The sequence below is a fragment of the Nelumbo nucifera genome, chromosome 2 (assembly GCF_055504915.1).
Source record: "Nelumbo nucifera cultivar China Antique chromosome 2, China Antique-T2T, whole genome shotgun sequence".
Taxonomy (NCBI): domain Eukaryota; kingdom Viridiplantae; phylum Streptophyta; class Magnoliopsida; order Proteales; family Nelumbonaceae; genus Nelumbo; species Nelumbo nucifera.
The window spans coordinates 22,406,506-22,423,287 of record NC_142650.1 but is presented as its reverse complement, the minus strand read 5'-3'; the positions used below and the strand labels follow the sequence as shown (position 1 = coordinate 22,423,287).

At 37.0% G+C, this 16,782-nt stretch overlaps 1 protein-coding gene across 9 annotated transcripts in view; it reads left to right on the top strand.

The window, feature by feature from the left end:
- Positions 1–16,782, top strand: part of LOC104595190 (transcription initiation factor TFIID subunit 1-like) — a 164,059-nt gene that overhangs the window by 22,628 nt on the left and 124,649 nt on the right. For all 9 annotated transcript variants that reach the window (XM_088897676.1, XM_088897675.1, XM_010255805.3 and 6 more), the window contains 2 exons: positions 3,631–3,885; positions 12,611–12,732. In XM_088897676.1, coding sequence (XP_088753802.1) covers positions 3,631–3,885; positions 12,611–12,732 — 377 coding nt within the window. The remainder of the gene's footprint in view (positions 1–3,630; positions 3,886–12,610; positions 12,733–16,782) is intronic.

Below are 16,782 nucleotides of genomic sequence, written 5' to 3'. Positions count from 1 at the left end.
TTTTCAGCCCTGGTTCAGGAGGTTTCAGTTCCAGTTTGGTCCCCTCCCTCAAGTGGTTTTTACAAAATGAATTTTGATGGGAGTAATATTGGCAACCCAGGGCCTTTGGGTATTGGGGGTGTTTTTAAGGGATAAGAATAGGATTATAGTTGCCTTGTTCTCAGGCCCAATTGAAGAGGATAATTCTCTTAGAGCTGAGATTTTGGCGGCTATAGAAGGTGTTCAAAGAGCCAAGGACTTGAAGTTGAGGAAGTTGATCATCGGAGGAGACTCCAAGCTGGTGGTAGAATGGCTGAAAGGAGATAAAAATGGTTTGTGGATGTACAACATTGAGAAGAAGAAATTCCAATGGCTGACAAAAGACATGGAAGTTAAAGTGGTTTGGGTTAAGAGATGTGCTAACTCCCTTTCTAATGGGCTAGCAAAACAAGGGGTGAATAGGGAGAACTTGTTTTGGGCTCAAATGTATATATATATTTTTTTTCTGTTTTATCTTGTTTGGGGGAGATAAGAGAAGTTATCTCCTTCCTTTGTACACTTTATTAATTAATGAAATCCTTTGTTATTGATAAAAAAACAAATTACTCCTCACTTTTAAACTTAAATTTGGATTTTAGCGCCTAATTCGAATTCTCTCATTAATTCTGTTATTTAATGATCATCTCTCTCATTTATTTCGTTTTATTAGTAAAAACTACAAACTTTAGCAATAACAAGATTTGAACCTTGGTCACTAGATTTTAATGACCATAAGTTCACCACCAAGCCACACCCATTTGTTTGTTATGGTTGTATGCATTTTTATTTCTAAGTAAAATTTCTCTTTTCTTAGTGGATGTTTATTAATAAATGCTAGAATTATGTAGAGAGACTGGGCCGAATGGGCCCTAATATTTCTTTTATGTTTAAGTAATGTCATATCTGTTTTATGTGTTAATGGGGATTAACACATAAAACAGATATGACATTACTTAAAAGAAATATTAGGGCCCATTCGACCTAATCTCTCTACAAATTTGTTATAAAAATTTATATACTAATAAATATTGAGATAAATTGATGTATACACATTCACATTTATATTGGTTATTTGAAAATTTGATGTGTACACATTGACATTTTTTTTTTCTATTTTTTTTCACATTTTAGATATTCCATCATATTTCAATGGTTACTAATTGTATATTGATATCTCACACTATACATGCCCTGTTTGATGATTAAGTGGTTGTTAAAAGAAGTACTTGTTGCATCAATTTAAGGCTGTTTGGTGACTCACTTGCCAAATCACTTATAATGTTTTTAAGCACTTATTGGGGTGAGAATGTTTGGTAAGCTACTTTCCCCATAAGGGCTTATATTGACAAATGACAATTTTAGCCCTCACTTCACTCGTACATATATACAATGCTTTTCACATATTATACTATACATTTCAATGAAAAAATGCAACATCATGGCAACTGAGAGCCCACGTGGACCCACACGTGAAGCGCCATGTGGACCCAATTAATAATAATAATAATAATAGTAATAATAATAATAATAATAATAATAATAATAATAATAATAATACAACAACAATATTGATAACAATAAATAATATTAATTATATCATAAATAATAATAATAACTAATAATAACAAATAATGAACAATATTGATAAATAAAAATCTATTCGTGCATAGGAATCTATCACATAGACAACGCAAAAAAAAAAAACCCAAGCAAATATTTCGGATTTAACGAAAAATTAATTAGAAGTTAAAAAAATAAAACATCACAAATATTTAAACATCAAAATGCAACCAAATATTCATCAAACTTCAGCAATTGTTTTGCATGATTTTTAACAAAAAAATTCGGATTTCTCATATGAAACCAAAATATTTTCGAATCCGACAAATAATCATACAAAAAAAACCAAAAAAACACCAAACATGGAGGGGAGGAGTTGGGCGAACTAACCTCCTTGTCACCGGTGGATGGACGGTGAGATTATCGCCGTTAAACTCTTCCAAATTGCAGATCTGCGAACACGTCAAACAAGGGAGTTTCAAGTTTAAAAAAACCCAAGAAAAATGGCTTAATATGATGGAAAACTTCACAAAATGTAAGAAAATGGCAAAACGACAGGTCCGCCGGTCATTTTTCCTCACCGTTGATCATCGTCGGTGGACCTATAACTAGGTGTGCTGCTACGTGGTTTGCTATGTTCAAATGATAGGAGAGGGAGGTAAAACCCTCGTGCGGGGGTATTTTGGGTATTAAAAAAATACTAGGGACTAGTTCGTCCCATTCTATTGGAAGAAGTACTTCTCGAAGAAGTGTTGAAAAAAAGCCAGCTTTAGGTCACTTTTTTAAGAAGTGCTTCTTTTAACAAAAAGTACTTTCCCACTTTTTTACCAAACACATAAAAGCGCTTAATAACCACTTAATGTGTGGTCCCAACTCTTAAAATAAGTACTTGCTAAAAGAAGTACTTTTTAGAAGTAAAATCAAACAGGGTCATAAACCATTAAATTATGGATTTTTACATTTAAATGACTTATTTGCAATCATATAAAACTTGTAGCTTTTGTTAGTAATATAGTTTTTATGATTTATTTGTCCTAGCATATTTATGCCTATCTTAATTTTTCGTCTGTATCTATGCATATCCCCGGTATGTCTCTTAAAATTGTCTTTCCGATACACCTTGTGTTTCCGATACTTTGAACCTTGATCAAGGGTGGGCCTTGACGCAATGGTTGGGTTGCTCCATTGCGACCTGGGTGACCAGGGTTCAAATCTTGGAAACAACTTCTCTGTATGTGTAGGGGTAAGGTTGCATACATCTGTCCCTCTTCAGACCCCACATTGGTGGGAACCTTGTGCATTGGGCTGCCTTTTTTTGTCTTTCTAATTGCCATGCATTCCTCTGAGTGATTTTATATGTATAATTTGTTTGATAGCTTTTGGGCATTTCAACTATATGCTGTCAGAGTTGAAAGTAAGATGAAACTTTAAAATTGGGTTTGTCTTGATGTTCCAGTCACTTCAACACACATAGGTTTACTTGTACATGTACAATAGCATTGGAGAAGGATACAATTGAATTGGTTTTCAAGTAGTAAACTGTTGAAATGTATGCCTTCTCTTATTATTATTTATTTATTTGTGTCTTTTTCTTGTTATGATCTGGGGTATAACAGCCATTTTATGTATTATTGAGACATGAGAAGAAGTGGGCTGCATGCCTACCTGAGTTTTCTCTGTAAAACAGCTTTCTTTCTCTGCCATTTCTCTACATTTACACATCTCTTGTCTCTCTATTCATCTTTATTTTCTTTTCTTTTATTCTTTATACAAGATGGGTTAGACAATATAAAAGATCATATAGACCTTAGACTGTTAATGCAAATGCATCTAGAAAATTTGTTCTCTTTAAGATCTAAATTATGGTAATTTTATACAATTCTCGCTCTCTTGTTCTACAGTAGTTTTGAACTTATGGTAATATTTGTGATGCTTTTTTTAATAAGTAATATTTTATTTGTGATGCTTTTTTTTGATAAGTAATTTTTTATTTGTGATGCTTCTAAATATGTCTATACTGATCCAGTGTTAATTCATTTTTTCTGCCAATAGATTATGATGAAAAAGCTGAAGATGCTGTTGATTATGAAGACATTGAGGAGGAATATGAGGGGCCTGAGATTCAAGCCACAACTGAGGAAGATCATTTGCTGCCTAAAAAGGACTATTTCTCGGCTGAAGTTTCAATTGCTACTTTGGAGCATAAAGCTACTGTTTTTGATGATGAAAATTATGATGAATATGAAGATATTGAAAAGGAAGAGGTGGTGGTGGATGAAAACTCCGAAGCCCAAATTGTTTCACAAGGTTTTACCTGATTATCATTCTTATTATATTTGTTGTATCCATGTAATTTAATTGTTTTTATTTGCTTTTTATTATTACCAATCTTTGCTGAAATTAATAATTTGATCTGGTACTAGTTAATGGTTCATATTTGTCCCACTATAGTTGTTAACTGTCCAGATGTCTTTGGTGAATTATTAACAGAATTGAAAATCGAGTGCAGAATGAGCTTTCCCCGGTTTTTTTTGAATCCCCCAATAAAAAAAAGAAGGAAAAAAATGATGATTTACTCACTGGATATTGTACTGAGCTGATAGCTATAAAATTTGTCATAATGTCACAGTCAAGTTTCCTTCAATCCCCACTTGAGTGATCAGTCTCTATAGTGCTGATCTTTTCTACGTTTGTCTTTTTTGAGGCTCATAAAAATGTTGAAAATTAGAATGACATATAGGATGACTGTGTTTACCATCATGATTAAGTGACATCTTTGCTCTATATAGTCAATGCGACATTGTTTTCTCAGTTTACTTTTAGTTGAGCTAAGTGGAAGGAAGAAAGTAGTATTCTTTATTTGAATGATGGATATGCAAAGACTCTGATTTGTGGAAACAAGTTGGCTGAATTGAAGGAGGTTAGGCTTGATGATTCCGCCCTGTTTAACTTGGGACAGGATGACAAAGTGGTAAACAAGGATTAATGTTGTGGGTGAACGTGATCAAGTGGTCTGGTTCGTCATGTAACCAATTGGAAAGTTGACTTCTTGATTGATTTGTTGGAAAGAAGTAACACAATAATCCAAATGAGTTTAGAAGGATTGGAGCTATGAATCAAATTCTTTGGAGTGGTTCCTCATTATTCTTGGAGGGTGGGGAGTGGGTCTAGCATTTGGTTTTGGGAGGGGTTTTCAAGGACTCGGAAGGAAAGATCTTAGCATTGTATTTAGGGCCATTAATAGATGGTAATGCATTGAAAGCAAAGATGTGTGGATTACTCCATGGGCTAAAATTTGCTAAGCAATTCGGTTTCCACAATGTGGAGGTGGAAGGGGACTTGCTTGGACTGCTGCTACAGTAACCCGAACCAACAAGAGGAGGAAGAAGAAGAGGGAGAAGAAGAGAAGAAGAAGAAAGAAAAGAAGGGACTGTCGAATCTGATAGGTAAACCCTATCAGTCGACCTCTTAATAGTTATTAGTCTCTAATCACATTTACAAAGACTAAACTGCCCTTACTTAAGTGTGGGGCAGAGCGTCTCTAATAAGACTGCCACATAAGCAAACAACTTAACAAAGATAAGATGACTAAACTACCCTTATTCGGCTCACTTTAACAGGACTCATAGGTGGTCATTTCATGGACAAGAGGTAGCTCCCAAGTCCCATGGGTCTATAGACTTACTTTTTGGGAAATAGAAATCATATCACAGGAGCTGAATGTTGTCTTTAAATGGGTGAGAAGATCAGCAAATTAGTTGAGGTTTCTCTCATTGGTCGAGGCAAACTGAAATATATTAAGGAAGAATAACCCAAGAGTGGGTGCAAGAAAACACAAATTATGACTTCATTGTAGAACAATTTGGAAAATCACATTAGTGTTAATATTATGTTTTTTGATACAGCAAAAGAGATTTGGGAGAATACTAGGCAACTTTACTTCGAACAAGACAATGTTACAAGAACTTATCAACTGTATCAGGATTACTTCACTCTTCAGTAGGGAGATAAAAGTGTGGAAGAATATTATTCTGCTTTGAAGAGCCTAAGGAATTAATTGAATGTTTATCAGCCTCTCTCTACAGATTTTTTTTTGATAGATAGTCTCTCTCTACAGGTTTGAAGGTGCAACCAAGGTTCAAAATTTCGTAATGTATCGGACCGTATCGGCTGATACGTATCGTTCCAGTACAAGTCCGATATATGGAACACATAGAAATTATCTGTAGCGTTCCTTTTCATATGTCTCGGTCTGTATCAGACTGTTTCGGGCCCTGTATCGGACTGTTCTGGGTCTGTATCTACCAATACGGTTCCAAAAAATCCGATACAGAATGATACAAGTCCCCTTCTCTCTCATTAATTTCATTAAATTATATTTAGGGCCGAATTACCTCTCATTAATTTTATATTTACTCCTATATTTAAGTGCAGTTTCTCTCTCACTAATTAGTTAATTACTCCTATAATTAATGCATAATGCCATAATTTTAAATTCAAATTTCAATTTTAGCGCCTAGTTGGAATTCTCTTCTCATTTGTTTCGTTAATTAATAACCCTCTTTCTCATTAAATTCATTTTGTTAGTATAAAACTACAAACTTAGCAATAGCAAGATTCAAACCCTAGCCATTAGGCTTTAACAACTAGAGGTTCACCACTAAGCCACGCCCATTTGCTTGCTATAGGTTTATGAATTTTTATTGTTAAGTAAATTTTCTCTTTTCCTTAGTGTATGCTTATCAATAAATGTTAGAATTAATTATTAAAATTTATGTATTAATAAATACTAAGATAATTTATATTGATTATTTTAAAACTAATGTATATCAATATACATTTTAGTTTTTTTTTTCTTTTGTTTTTTCACGTTTTAGTTATTCCATCGTTTGTCAATAGTTACTAAGTGTGTCCCGATATCTCGAATTTTATATAGACCATTAAATTACAGTTTTTTTTTTCTTTTAAATAACTTATTTACAATCACATAAAACTTGTAACTATCGTTATTAATATATTTTTTAGAATTTATTTGAGTTTTTTAGCATATTTATGCATATATTGATTTTTCGTCTGTATCAATACGTATCCAAAGCGTATCTTGATACATCTCTTAAAATTATTTTTCCAATACACTTTACGTTTCCGATACTTTAAACCTTGGGTGCAACAAAGGCAAGGAGAACATTTGGATGTTGCTAGATTTCTATCAGGGCTTAGGTCTGAGTTTAAGCTAGTGAGAGCTCAGATTTTAGAAAGCAGTGATCTTCCTTCTCTTTTAGAGGTGTTTTCTCGCATTAGGAGAGCATCCACCCCACATAGTGAGTACATTGTTATGTTAATCGGCCTTAGCAGTTACTAGAGGTGGTGGTAGTTGAGGCTTTTGTGGAAGAGGTACAAGTAGAAGTGTCGGTTGTGGATTTAGGGGTGGTCGCATTGTTTTAAAAGCGCAAGGCACAAAAAAACTGCAAGGGCCAATTTGCGCCTAAGGCGCAAGGCGAGGCGCAAAATTACAAAAAATGCTAAAAAATAAAAAATGCCAAAAATTTTTAGGAAAGTGCAAAAAATTAAAAAAAAACCTATTATCTAAGATTAAAATACATAAACATAACATGTAAAGTGTATTTAAATGAAAAATTAAAAATAAAAGCAAACATATAAAGCATTTTCAAGCATGTAAAACCCACAATCTCTTTTTTTCATCAATTGCATTACTTCAAGTAGCTAATGTGATGTAAAACATATTGCATTCCTCAATTCGCCTTGCCTGTGTGCCTAGGTGCGCCTCAGGGACGCCTTTTAAATCACTGGTGGTCGTAGTATTGGGAGGGAAGGAAGAGATAGTGATAGGAGTAGTAGTAGATGTGGTCATGTCTGTGAGTGTTCCCACTTTGGCCGAGGTCATACAACCAATTTTTGTTATGACTTGCATGGCCCACCTTCTTCTTGGGCTAACCATGTCATGGTAGAAGATGACACTAGCAACAATGTTCCTATTGATGAATCACCTACTACAGAGTGGGTAAGGATAAGGAGTTGGTTATGATTACCCATGGTTTTGAAAATCGGACCAGGCCAGATGGTTGGACCGATTGACTCGAGAACAGGTCATGGCTCCAGGTCTGGTTTTGGGCCCCAAAACTGTCCGACTTGGCTTCAAACCAAATGGTTGGACTGTTTGACCTAGGAACCGATGGCCAAAACAACTCTGTTTCAAGTCCGGTTTTTAAAACCATGCCATCACCCATGAAGAGTATGAAAGGCTTCGTCTATCTTCTTCTAGGACTACCGCTACCCTTGCCAATTTAGGTACAACTTGTCTTGCTTCCGGTTCTAAATCTACACCTTGGATAATTGACTTTGGAGCTTTAAATCATATGACTGGAACTTCAAACTTGTTTATGTCTTTGTTCCTTCCTATCTCTCAGATTGTAACTTTAGTTGTTGGGTCATCCTCCTTTGTTATGGGTAATGGTAATGTGTCTCTTGGTTTTGACCTTCATTTAACATCTGTTTTTTATGTTCCAAAATTTCCTCATCCTTTTGTCTGTACCAAGCTAGCTCAATCTCTTAACTTTTCTATTACCTTTTATCCATCCTATTGTGTTTATGAAGATCTTATGACAAGGAAGATGATTGATGGAGGATGTGAAGTTGGAAGACTATACTACTTGGATAACGATGGTCCACAAATAACTCTTCACTCATCTCTCCTTATCAGTGGCATTGCCATCTGAGTCATCCCTCCTTTCATGCTTTGAAGAAATTAGTCCCTAGTTTAGAGTCAATCACTTAGTTGGAATGTGAATCATGTCAACTTAGAAAACATTGTAGAATTCATTTTGTTCCCAGGGAACATAAAAGAGTCACAAGTCCTTTTTCTCTTGTTCATTTAGATGTTTGGGGTCTTTATCGTGTGTCGTCTTACAATGATTTCAAATATTTTGTAACCTTTATTGATGACTATTCAAGAATGACATGGATTTATTTAATGAAAGATCGTTCAAAGCTATTTTCATTTTTCTTTCTTTTCATTCTGAAGTACGAAATCAATTTGGTGTATGTATCAAAGTGTTTCATTCTAATAGTGCCAAAGAATATTTTCATGGTTGTTTTAAGTCTTACTTTGACTCTCATGGAATCATACATCAATCTTCTTGTACTTACACACCTTAACAAAATGGGCTGGCTGAATGGAAGAACCACCATGTTATAGAAGTTGCTTGTGCCTTATTGATTCAAATGTTAGTTCTAAAAATCTATTGGAGTGATTCAGTTCTTACTTCTTGTTTTCTTATAAATTGAATGCCTTTTTTTGTCCTCTAGGGTCAGGCCCTATTCTCTGTTTTGTATCCATATGGTTCCCCATTCTCTCTTCCTCCTTGTGTTTTTGGGTGTGTCTATTTCATTCGTAAATTGGGTCCCAACCATGAAAAATTGATTCTCGATCTATTAGGTGTGTTTTTCTTGGTTACTCTTGTACTAGAACGATATAAGTTCTATGATCCTACCCTCCCTAAGGCCTTTGTTGTTTTTGATGTTACCTTCTTTGAGAGATTACCTTATTTTTCTGGGAGGGAACCCTTACCCTCTATTCCTCTTTCCATGGGTTATGGTAATGCCTTTATCCGTCTTCCCACAACTGAGGAGCCTCTTCGCACATCAATTCATAGACTGTATTCTAGATGGGATCAGGAACTTGTACAAGCATCAACCTTCACCCCAACTTTGGCTTCTGACTCTCTACCAATATTTCCACCATCGATGGATTCTCAATCAGATCTTGATCTTCCTATTGCTCTTCGTAAGGGTAAGCATGCTTGTACCAATTATCCCATTCCATGTTATGTCTCCTTTAATCACTTATCTCCTGCACATCAAAAGTTTGTGTCTCTCTTGTCTTCTGTTTCCATTCCCAACTCTGTTTAGGAAGCTCTTGCCTCACCGGATTGTAAGACAACGATGGATGAAGAACTTCATGCTCTTTAGTCCAACCATACATGAGATCTTGTCTCCTTGCCTCCTAGAAATCAAGTAGTCGGTTATTGATGGGTGTATATGGTCAGGCATTGACAAGATGGTAGTATTGAGAAGTTTGAGGCATGACTAGTGGCAGGGATATACTGAGACATATGGTGTTGGTTACTCAGAAACCTTTTCCCCTATTGCCAAAATGGGTGGTTATTTCATTAGCCGTTAATTATGACTGGCTTATCTTTCAATTTGATGTGAATAATGCACTCCAAAATGGTGACCTCCATGAGGAAGTATATATGGAGCAACCTCTTGGTTATGTTGCTCAGGGGGAGGTTGGAAAAGTGTGTAAATTGCGGAAGCTATCTATGGATTGAAACAATCACCAAGGGCTTGGTTTGGCCAATTTAGTAGTGTGGTACATGAGTTTGGCTTGAAGTAGTGTAGCGTTGATCACTCGGTGTTTAGCAGAAGCACTTCATCTGGGAGGATTGTTTTGGCTGTGTAAGTTGATGATCCTCACAGGTAGTGATGCACAATGAATTATTGAAATAAAGCAATTCTTGCAGCAACATTTTCAAATTAAAGGATCTAGGCTCCTTAAAATATTTTTTTTGGGTATTGAAGTTGCATACTCAAAGTGGGGAATTTCCCTATCAATGGAAGTATGTCCTGATAGTTCCTTCAGTGTGTGTGTTGTGTTAGTTTATCCATACAGGCCTGAGCAAAAGAGGCAAAGTCTACTGGCAAACGGTGTTACATGCAGTTATGTGGGGAGTTTGGGAGGAAAGAAAAGGAAAGAAACAAGCACTTATTTGATAACAAGATCAGATCCCTTGAAGAGTTAATCTCAGATATTTCCTTTCTCTGTAATCTCTGGGCTGCTAATTCAGAGCTGTTCCAAGGCCTCTCAATCGATGACCTTAAAAGAAATTCAAACAATTCTGCTCCTTCCAAACTTCCCTCAAACCATCCAGAGACAGCCTGTACTATTTAATGAAGGAGGGATGACTTTAAACTTCGATGGAAGTGCTACAGGCAATCCTGGCTTAGCTGGAATTGGGGGTATTTTGAGGGATGAATTGGGTAGTATATGCTGGGTCTTCAGTGGCCCAATGGGCTATGCTGACTCAACTAAGGTTGAAGTGATGGCTGCTCTGACTGGAATCAGAATAGTAAAAAGTTTGGGTATTCAGAATTTATCTATTGTAGGAGATTCAGAAAATGCCATTAAAAGGACAAGGTGGGGGGTCCTTGGAGGTTGAGTCATTATCTGGCAGAGGCAAGAGATTCCTTGGAATATTTAAATGCAAACTTGCTTTGGATCCCGAGGGAGCTGAATCACATTGCAGATGGATTAGGAGCAGGATTAGAAAATCTGTATAGCAATAGGCTTCCCCCCTTGTACGCTTCTTAGGGTTTTTCCCTGTGTAGTACATCTGCCCATGCACTCTTTGCTTCTTTTAATGAAATTTGGTTAATCTTTCCTCAAAAAAAAAAAGAAAAGAAAAACACACAAGTCCAGTACTTCCCATTGGTAAGGTGTAGAGAGAGTGTTGAGGTATCTGTGGTGCTTTGGGATGTGCTCTACTGTATAAGAAAGGGGGAGAATTGTCTTTTGAAGGGTATTCCTTAATGGACAGGAAGTCTACTTCAGGATATTGTACATTCTTTTGTGGGAATCTTATTACTTGGAGAAGCAAGAAGCAAAGTGTAGTTTCCAGTAGTAGTGCTGAAGCAGAGTATAGAGCAATTGCACACACCACTTGTGAATTAATTTGGTTGAAACATCTCCTCCAAGAGATAGACATTCCTATTGACAAGCCAATCAAGTTATTTTGTGATAACCAAGCTGCCACTCAGATTGCTTCAAACCCAGTCTTCCATGAAAGAAGTAGGCATATTGAAGTTGATTGTCATTTTGTGAGGGAAAAGGTGACACATGGTACTGTGGTTACACCATATGTGAGATCAGAGGATCAACTAGCTGATCTGCTCACCCAAAGCTTAAGCCACACTTGAATGGATTACATTTGTAACAAGCTGGAGCTTTATGATATTTATGCTCCAGCTTGAGGGGTAGTGTTAAAGTCTAGTTGATAGGGGCAGTTTTGTCCTTATATACCTTTGTTGTTAGTCTATTTGTTCAAATATCTTCTTAAGGGCATTATTGTAATTTCTGTCATCTTTAGAAGCTTAGTATTACTTGGGTCGATAGTGAGAGAGTTAAGTTCGATACTCTCTCTCTTGAAAACCTTTTTTTCATCTTTTCTCTTCTTCTTTTCTTATGTATTTTCTCTATCAACTGAACATTTCTACTGTGATTTTCTTTCTTTTTCGTTCATCCATTTTTAAAGTTTTTTTTTTTTTTCTAAGTTAATAGAGAGGAAGAGGAAGGAAGAAAACTTGAGAAAGGCTTCTGAAGCATTAGGAGGAGAAATTTGGGATGAGGAAGGAGGCCTAGAAGAGTTTGGTGAGGTGGAATATTTACCTGAGCCTAGTCATTGCTTTGTTGGTGATGCAGTTGATGCCACGAGTGGTTTCATATCCTGTTTTCTCTCCCTGTTTTCTGTTCTAGGCAGTTAGTAGGAGTTGTTGTTGTTGGGTTTGGAGGGTGTTATCTTAACACCTGCCTTTAGGTTGTATTCAGTATTTTCTTTTTTAATAAAGTTTTCTGATACTTATAAAAAAAGTAATGGAAGCTAGTCCTCTTTTTATCCATATATCATCTATAAGAGGGCTGGATATTCAAAATGAAGAGGCTACCTGAAATATATTTGGGCCACTTTCTTTTTTTCCCATTTGTTTGAAACTTCTACTTTGGTTAATGAAACATCCTGTTATGTGCAAAAAAAAAAATTTATGTTGGTGGTAAATTTATTCTTTCTTATATTGTGCATTTATTGCTGAATTTCTTTGATAATAGTGACATCTTTTTTTTTATCCAGATGTATTTCTTGGAGCTTCATCTATATTTGTGTTTCACTCAATGAAATTGCTATTGCTTAAAATTCTCGGAGTTTCATCACAAATCTGATGACTTTTATTGTTGTTTTAGATGAGCAAAATGAGCATATTGAATTAATTTGCGATGAAGAGAAATCACCTGAGAATAATATGGCTTCTATTGAACATTTTGAAGTTGGGACTCTGGCTGTTGATTTTGAGGATTTCCAGGAGGTTGGTTTGATAGATCTGTAAATATTTCTTTTTATTTAAGGAACTGATCCCTATATTATAGATTGTTTCTTTCATGGAAAATGGTGTTTTGTTCTTCCTTGTGGATTTTGTTTATATATTTATTTTCGATAAATAACAGCATTGTATTCTCAGCAGAGAAGAAAACCCACATCTATCCAGAATAGACAGCAGGGACAGTACAAAGGTAGCAAAATAGCTGATTACATAAAACTATACAAGATTCTATTCAGGATATAAATGGACCCCTGGCCCAGGCATTCTCCATAGAACCCCTTGAGAGTTGACCCAAGCTCGAGCTAAACTATCTGCTCAGGAGTTAGCTGATCTAGGAATCCACCTGAACAAGCAGTTCAGGTTTCTCCCAGGTTTTGGCCTCCCTAACCAGTACTCTGAACATCCAAGCTGGTTCTGCATCAGAGTTAAGACATGGGATAACAACTTTACAGTCACCTTCAATGATCACCCCCTTCCAATTCTATAGTGCCAGCAGTTTAAGTCCTTGTTTTACTGCTAATGATTTGGCCCTTGAAAAGATACCAGCACCAATTTCACCACAGAAGCTTATCTTCATCGAGTCAGTTTCATCCCTTACCAGACGACCAACCCCTGAATCACCCAGGTTACCCAAGCAGCAGCCTTCAAGATGGAGCTTGAGACTGCTTGCTAGTGGTGGCTGCCAAGCGATTAATCTCCTTGGTCTGCCCATTGGGATACCAACATTGAATTGCCATCCTTAACAAATCATCCATTTTATTGTCTCTTAATTCCTCACATGCTATCAATCAATGGGCCACCTTTACCTTGATCAGATCAGTCAAGACTCCCACTCCTACCGCCTTATTATCAAACACTGTTGCATTTCTTTTCCCCCAGATGCACCACAGAATTGCTGCCCTAATACAATGGTTCAACAGTTTCATTCTTCTAGTGTAACAGCTGAACAGATCTTGTGAGAATAACTCTATGGCATTTTGGGGAGAAGCCCAAGACTTCCTAAACAAATTAAAAAAAATAATTCCAAATCTGGCTAGTATAATGACAAGGTAGAAAGATATGGCTTGAGATTTCACATTTTGGAGACATAGAACACTCACATGTGGAGATAAACACCATGATTTGCTCTTCCTTTGGAGTCTATCACAAGTGTTAATGATTTGGAGAGCAGCTTCCCAACAGAAACCTATGGAGGGGAGGGACTTATCAAAATGGGCTTTGAAGGAAAAGAGGAAGTGAGAGGCTGGGATTGGGCAGTATCAAGCAATCTGAAAAAGGAAGAAATGAAGAAAGAACCAGAAGGGCATGGAATCCAAATTCTCTCATCCTGTCCAGAAAAACAAATGAAAACAGGATTCAGATTTTGCAAGAAATCTAACAGGTCTTTTGGCTCCCAATATTTGAACATCTCCTAAATCTCAAATTCCAAGAGATGTTGTCATTTTCAAGGGTGGCCATATCAGCAACGGTTTTATTTTTATGCAAGAACAGGCTATACAAGCGAGGGTAAGCACAAGAGAGGGGAGTGCCACTCACTCACCCCACCATATGTCTTCCCAAAATTTCACTCCCACCCGTTGGAGCATATCCCATGAATGATTTTGATTACCAAATGCCACAAAGAATTGATCACAATGGGAAACCTCCAAAGTCACTTCCCAAACCAGGAGGTTATAGAAAGTAGATTTTATAAGAGGCAACCTGCCTCCCATAGAAATATAATTTCTTCCAAGCCACCATTTTTTTTGTAAACCTTTCTATGACATCTTCCCGAAAGCCTAGATCTTGTGGAGAGCCTCCTACAGGTAACCCATGATATTTGATCAGCCAACTCTTTATTATTACACCCTAAAATGGCTGGACTCTTCCTTAGCTCCCTCTGCTCTAAATGAATCCACACTAAGTCCCTTTTAGAACAATTGACCTTCAACCTAGATACCTTCTCCACAAGCTCAAGGATTCCCTTCACACCGGTTGGCTATCGTTCAAGCGGTCCATTCATTTGAGACTCTTCTCTAACCTGGTCTGCATTAGGGCCAATATAGGAATTTCACTCCTCAACTAAGAACTTAAGTGGCAATCTTCAATCTTCTTTCGTTCTCCACATATCTTTCTCCTTGGCTGAAAATTTCTTCATTTGTTTATCACTCCTACCTTGAGCTTTGTCAGATTCCTCAGTTCCCCCTGAATGGGAAACATTAACCTATCTCATACTGATCTGGTAATTTTATTGTTCTCCTCTTCCCCATAGAAATCTTCCCATCTTTGGTATTTCTTGTTGCATTCTCTCAGAAACCTCTTTTGCAACTCAGCTGTGCTGATCACCTGTTTGCTTAGTGCAGGTATCAATGTTGACCACTCCTGCTTTTGGCCTTGTACATTTTCTGTCATCATCATCAGCACCGGTGACCTAAGGTGTGAGCTTCATTCCTTTACATCTAGTATTTCAACCCTGATTTGAATGTTGTACTCCCCGAATCAGTTAAACCATGTGAGGGATCTTCTACCTATCTTTAGCTTGAACAAGAATTGCTGCTGCTTGAAGATTAGTAAGGGTTCCAGTTTCCCTTGCAACACCAATGAAACAACCACATGAGTTCCAACTAATTTCCAATGTTATCGAGTTCCACAAATGAAAAGGTAACCAGTAACCCAAATAACTGATCCCTACTTCCTTGCTACTCCAGTTTTCGAGTCCTATTTTCCTTACTACTCCAGTTATCGAGTTCCATTTTTTTTTAAACCATATCTCCCTTCTCTTGAAGCTCCACATAAATTAGGGCTGCTTGGATGCTGAATTCAAGTGGGTGAGAAGTTAGGGATGCAAACATATCGGATTGGATTCGAATAGGGTATATTTGAATCCAATCCGATGATCTGATTGGATCTCACAAAGGTCAATTTGAATTCAAATCTGTTAAGGATGTTGGATATAGAACAGTCCTCTTGAAGTATAGGACTGCTTGAGATTAGATGCAAAACCAGAAAAATGAACAAGAGAAGATTAAGAAGTTGAGAGAGAGAGAGAGCTGGCGGCAATGAGAGTTAGAGAGTGAGAGGTTCGAACTAAACCTCCCTCTAACACTCTAAACATTTTATTAAGTTAATCTTTAAAATATTACAGAGAGTCCCTTGAGTGGGCAAGAAATTACAGAAACAGAACATTACAGAGTATGGGCCCAGAATAGGGCCCATTACAGAGGGAAACATAAACATAACATGAAATAATAGTCTATGGGCCATTCGGCCCATCTCCTCTACACTCCCCCTCAAGCTGAGCATAGATGTTAATCATGCCCAGCTTGCCAGTGTCATGTTGAAGCCTTGTCTTGGAAATACCCTTGGTGAGGAAATCTGCCAATTGTCCTTCTGAAGTAATAAATGGAAGACACACTTCACCAGAAGAGACTCTTTCTCGAATAAAGTGTCTATCAACCTCAATATGTTTGGTTCTATCATGTTGTACTGGGTTGTGAGCAATGTTGATGGCAGCTTGATTATCACAGTAAAACATCATGGGTTTGTCATGATCAATCCCAAGTTCTTCCATTAAGGACCTTAGCCACAACAATTCTGAAACTCCATGTGCCATGGTTCTATACTCTGCTTTTGCGGAGGATCGGGCCACAACTGACTGTTTCTTACTCCTTCAAGAGACAACATTACCAGCCACCAGACTGCAATACCCTGAAGTAGATCTTCTATCATCAATATTTCCAGCCCAATCAGCATCAGTATAGGCTTCAAGTTTCAGATGACCATGCTTGGTGAATAGAATTCCTTTTCCTAGAGAGCCTTTCAGATAGCACAAAATCCGTTCTGCTGCTGCCATATGAGTATCTCTAGGAGCATGCATGAACTGACTAATACAACTGACAACATACGTAATATCTGGCCTAGTTATGCACAGGTACAGAAGCTTCCCAAGAAGTCTCTGAAAGACCCCTTTGTCTCCAACAATGTTCCATTCGAAGATGAAAGTTTGTGACTCATATCAATGGAAGTTGCAGCTGGTCTTGCACCCATTTTTCCCGT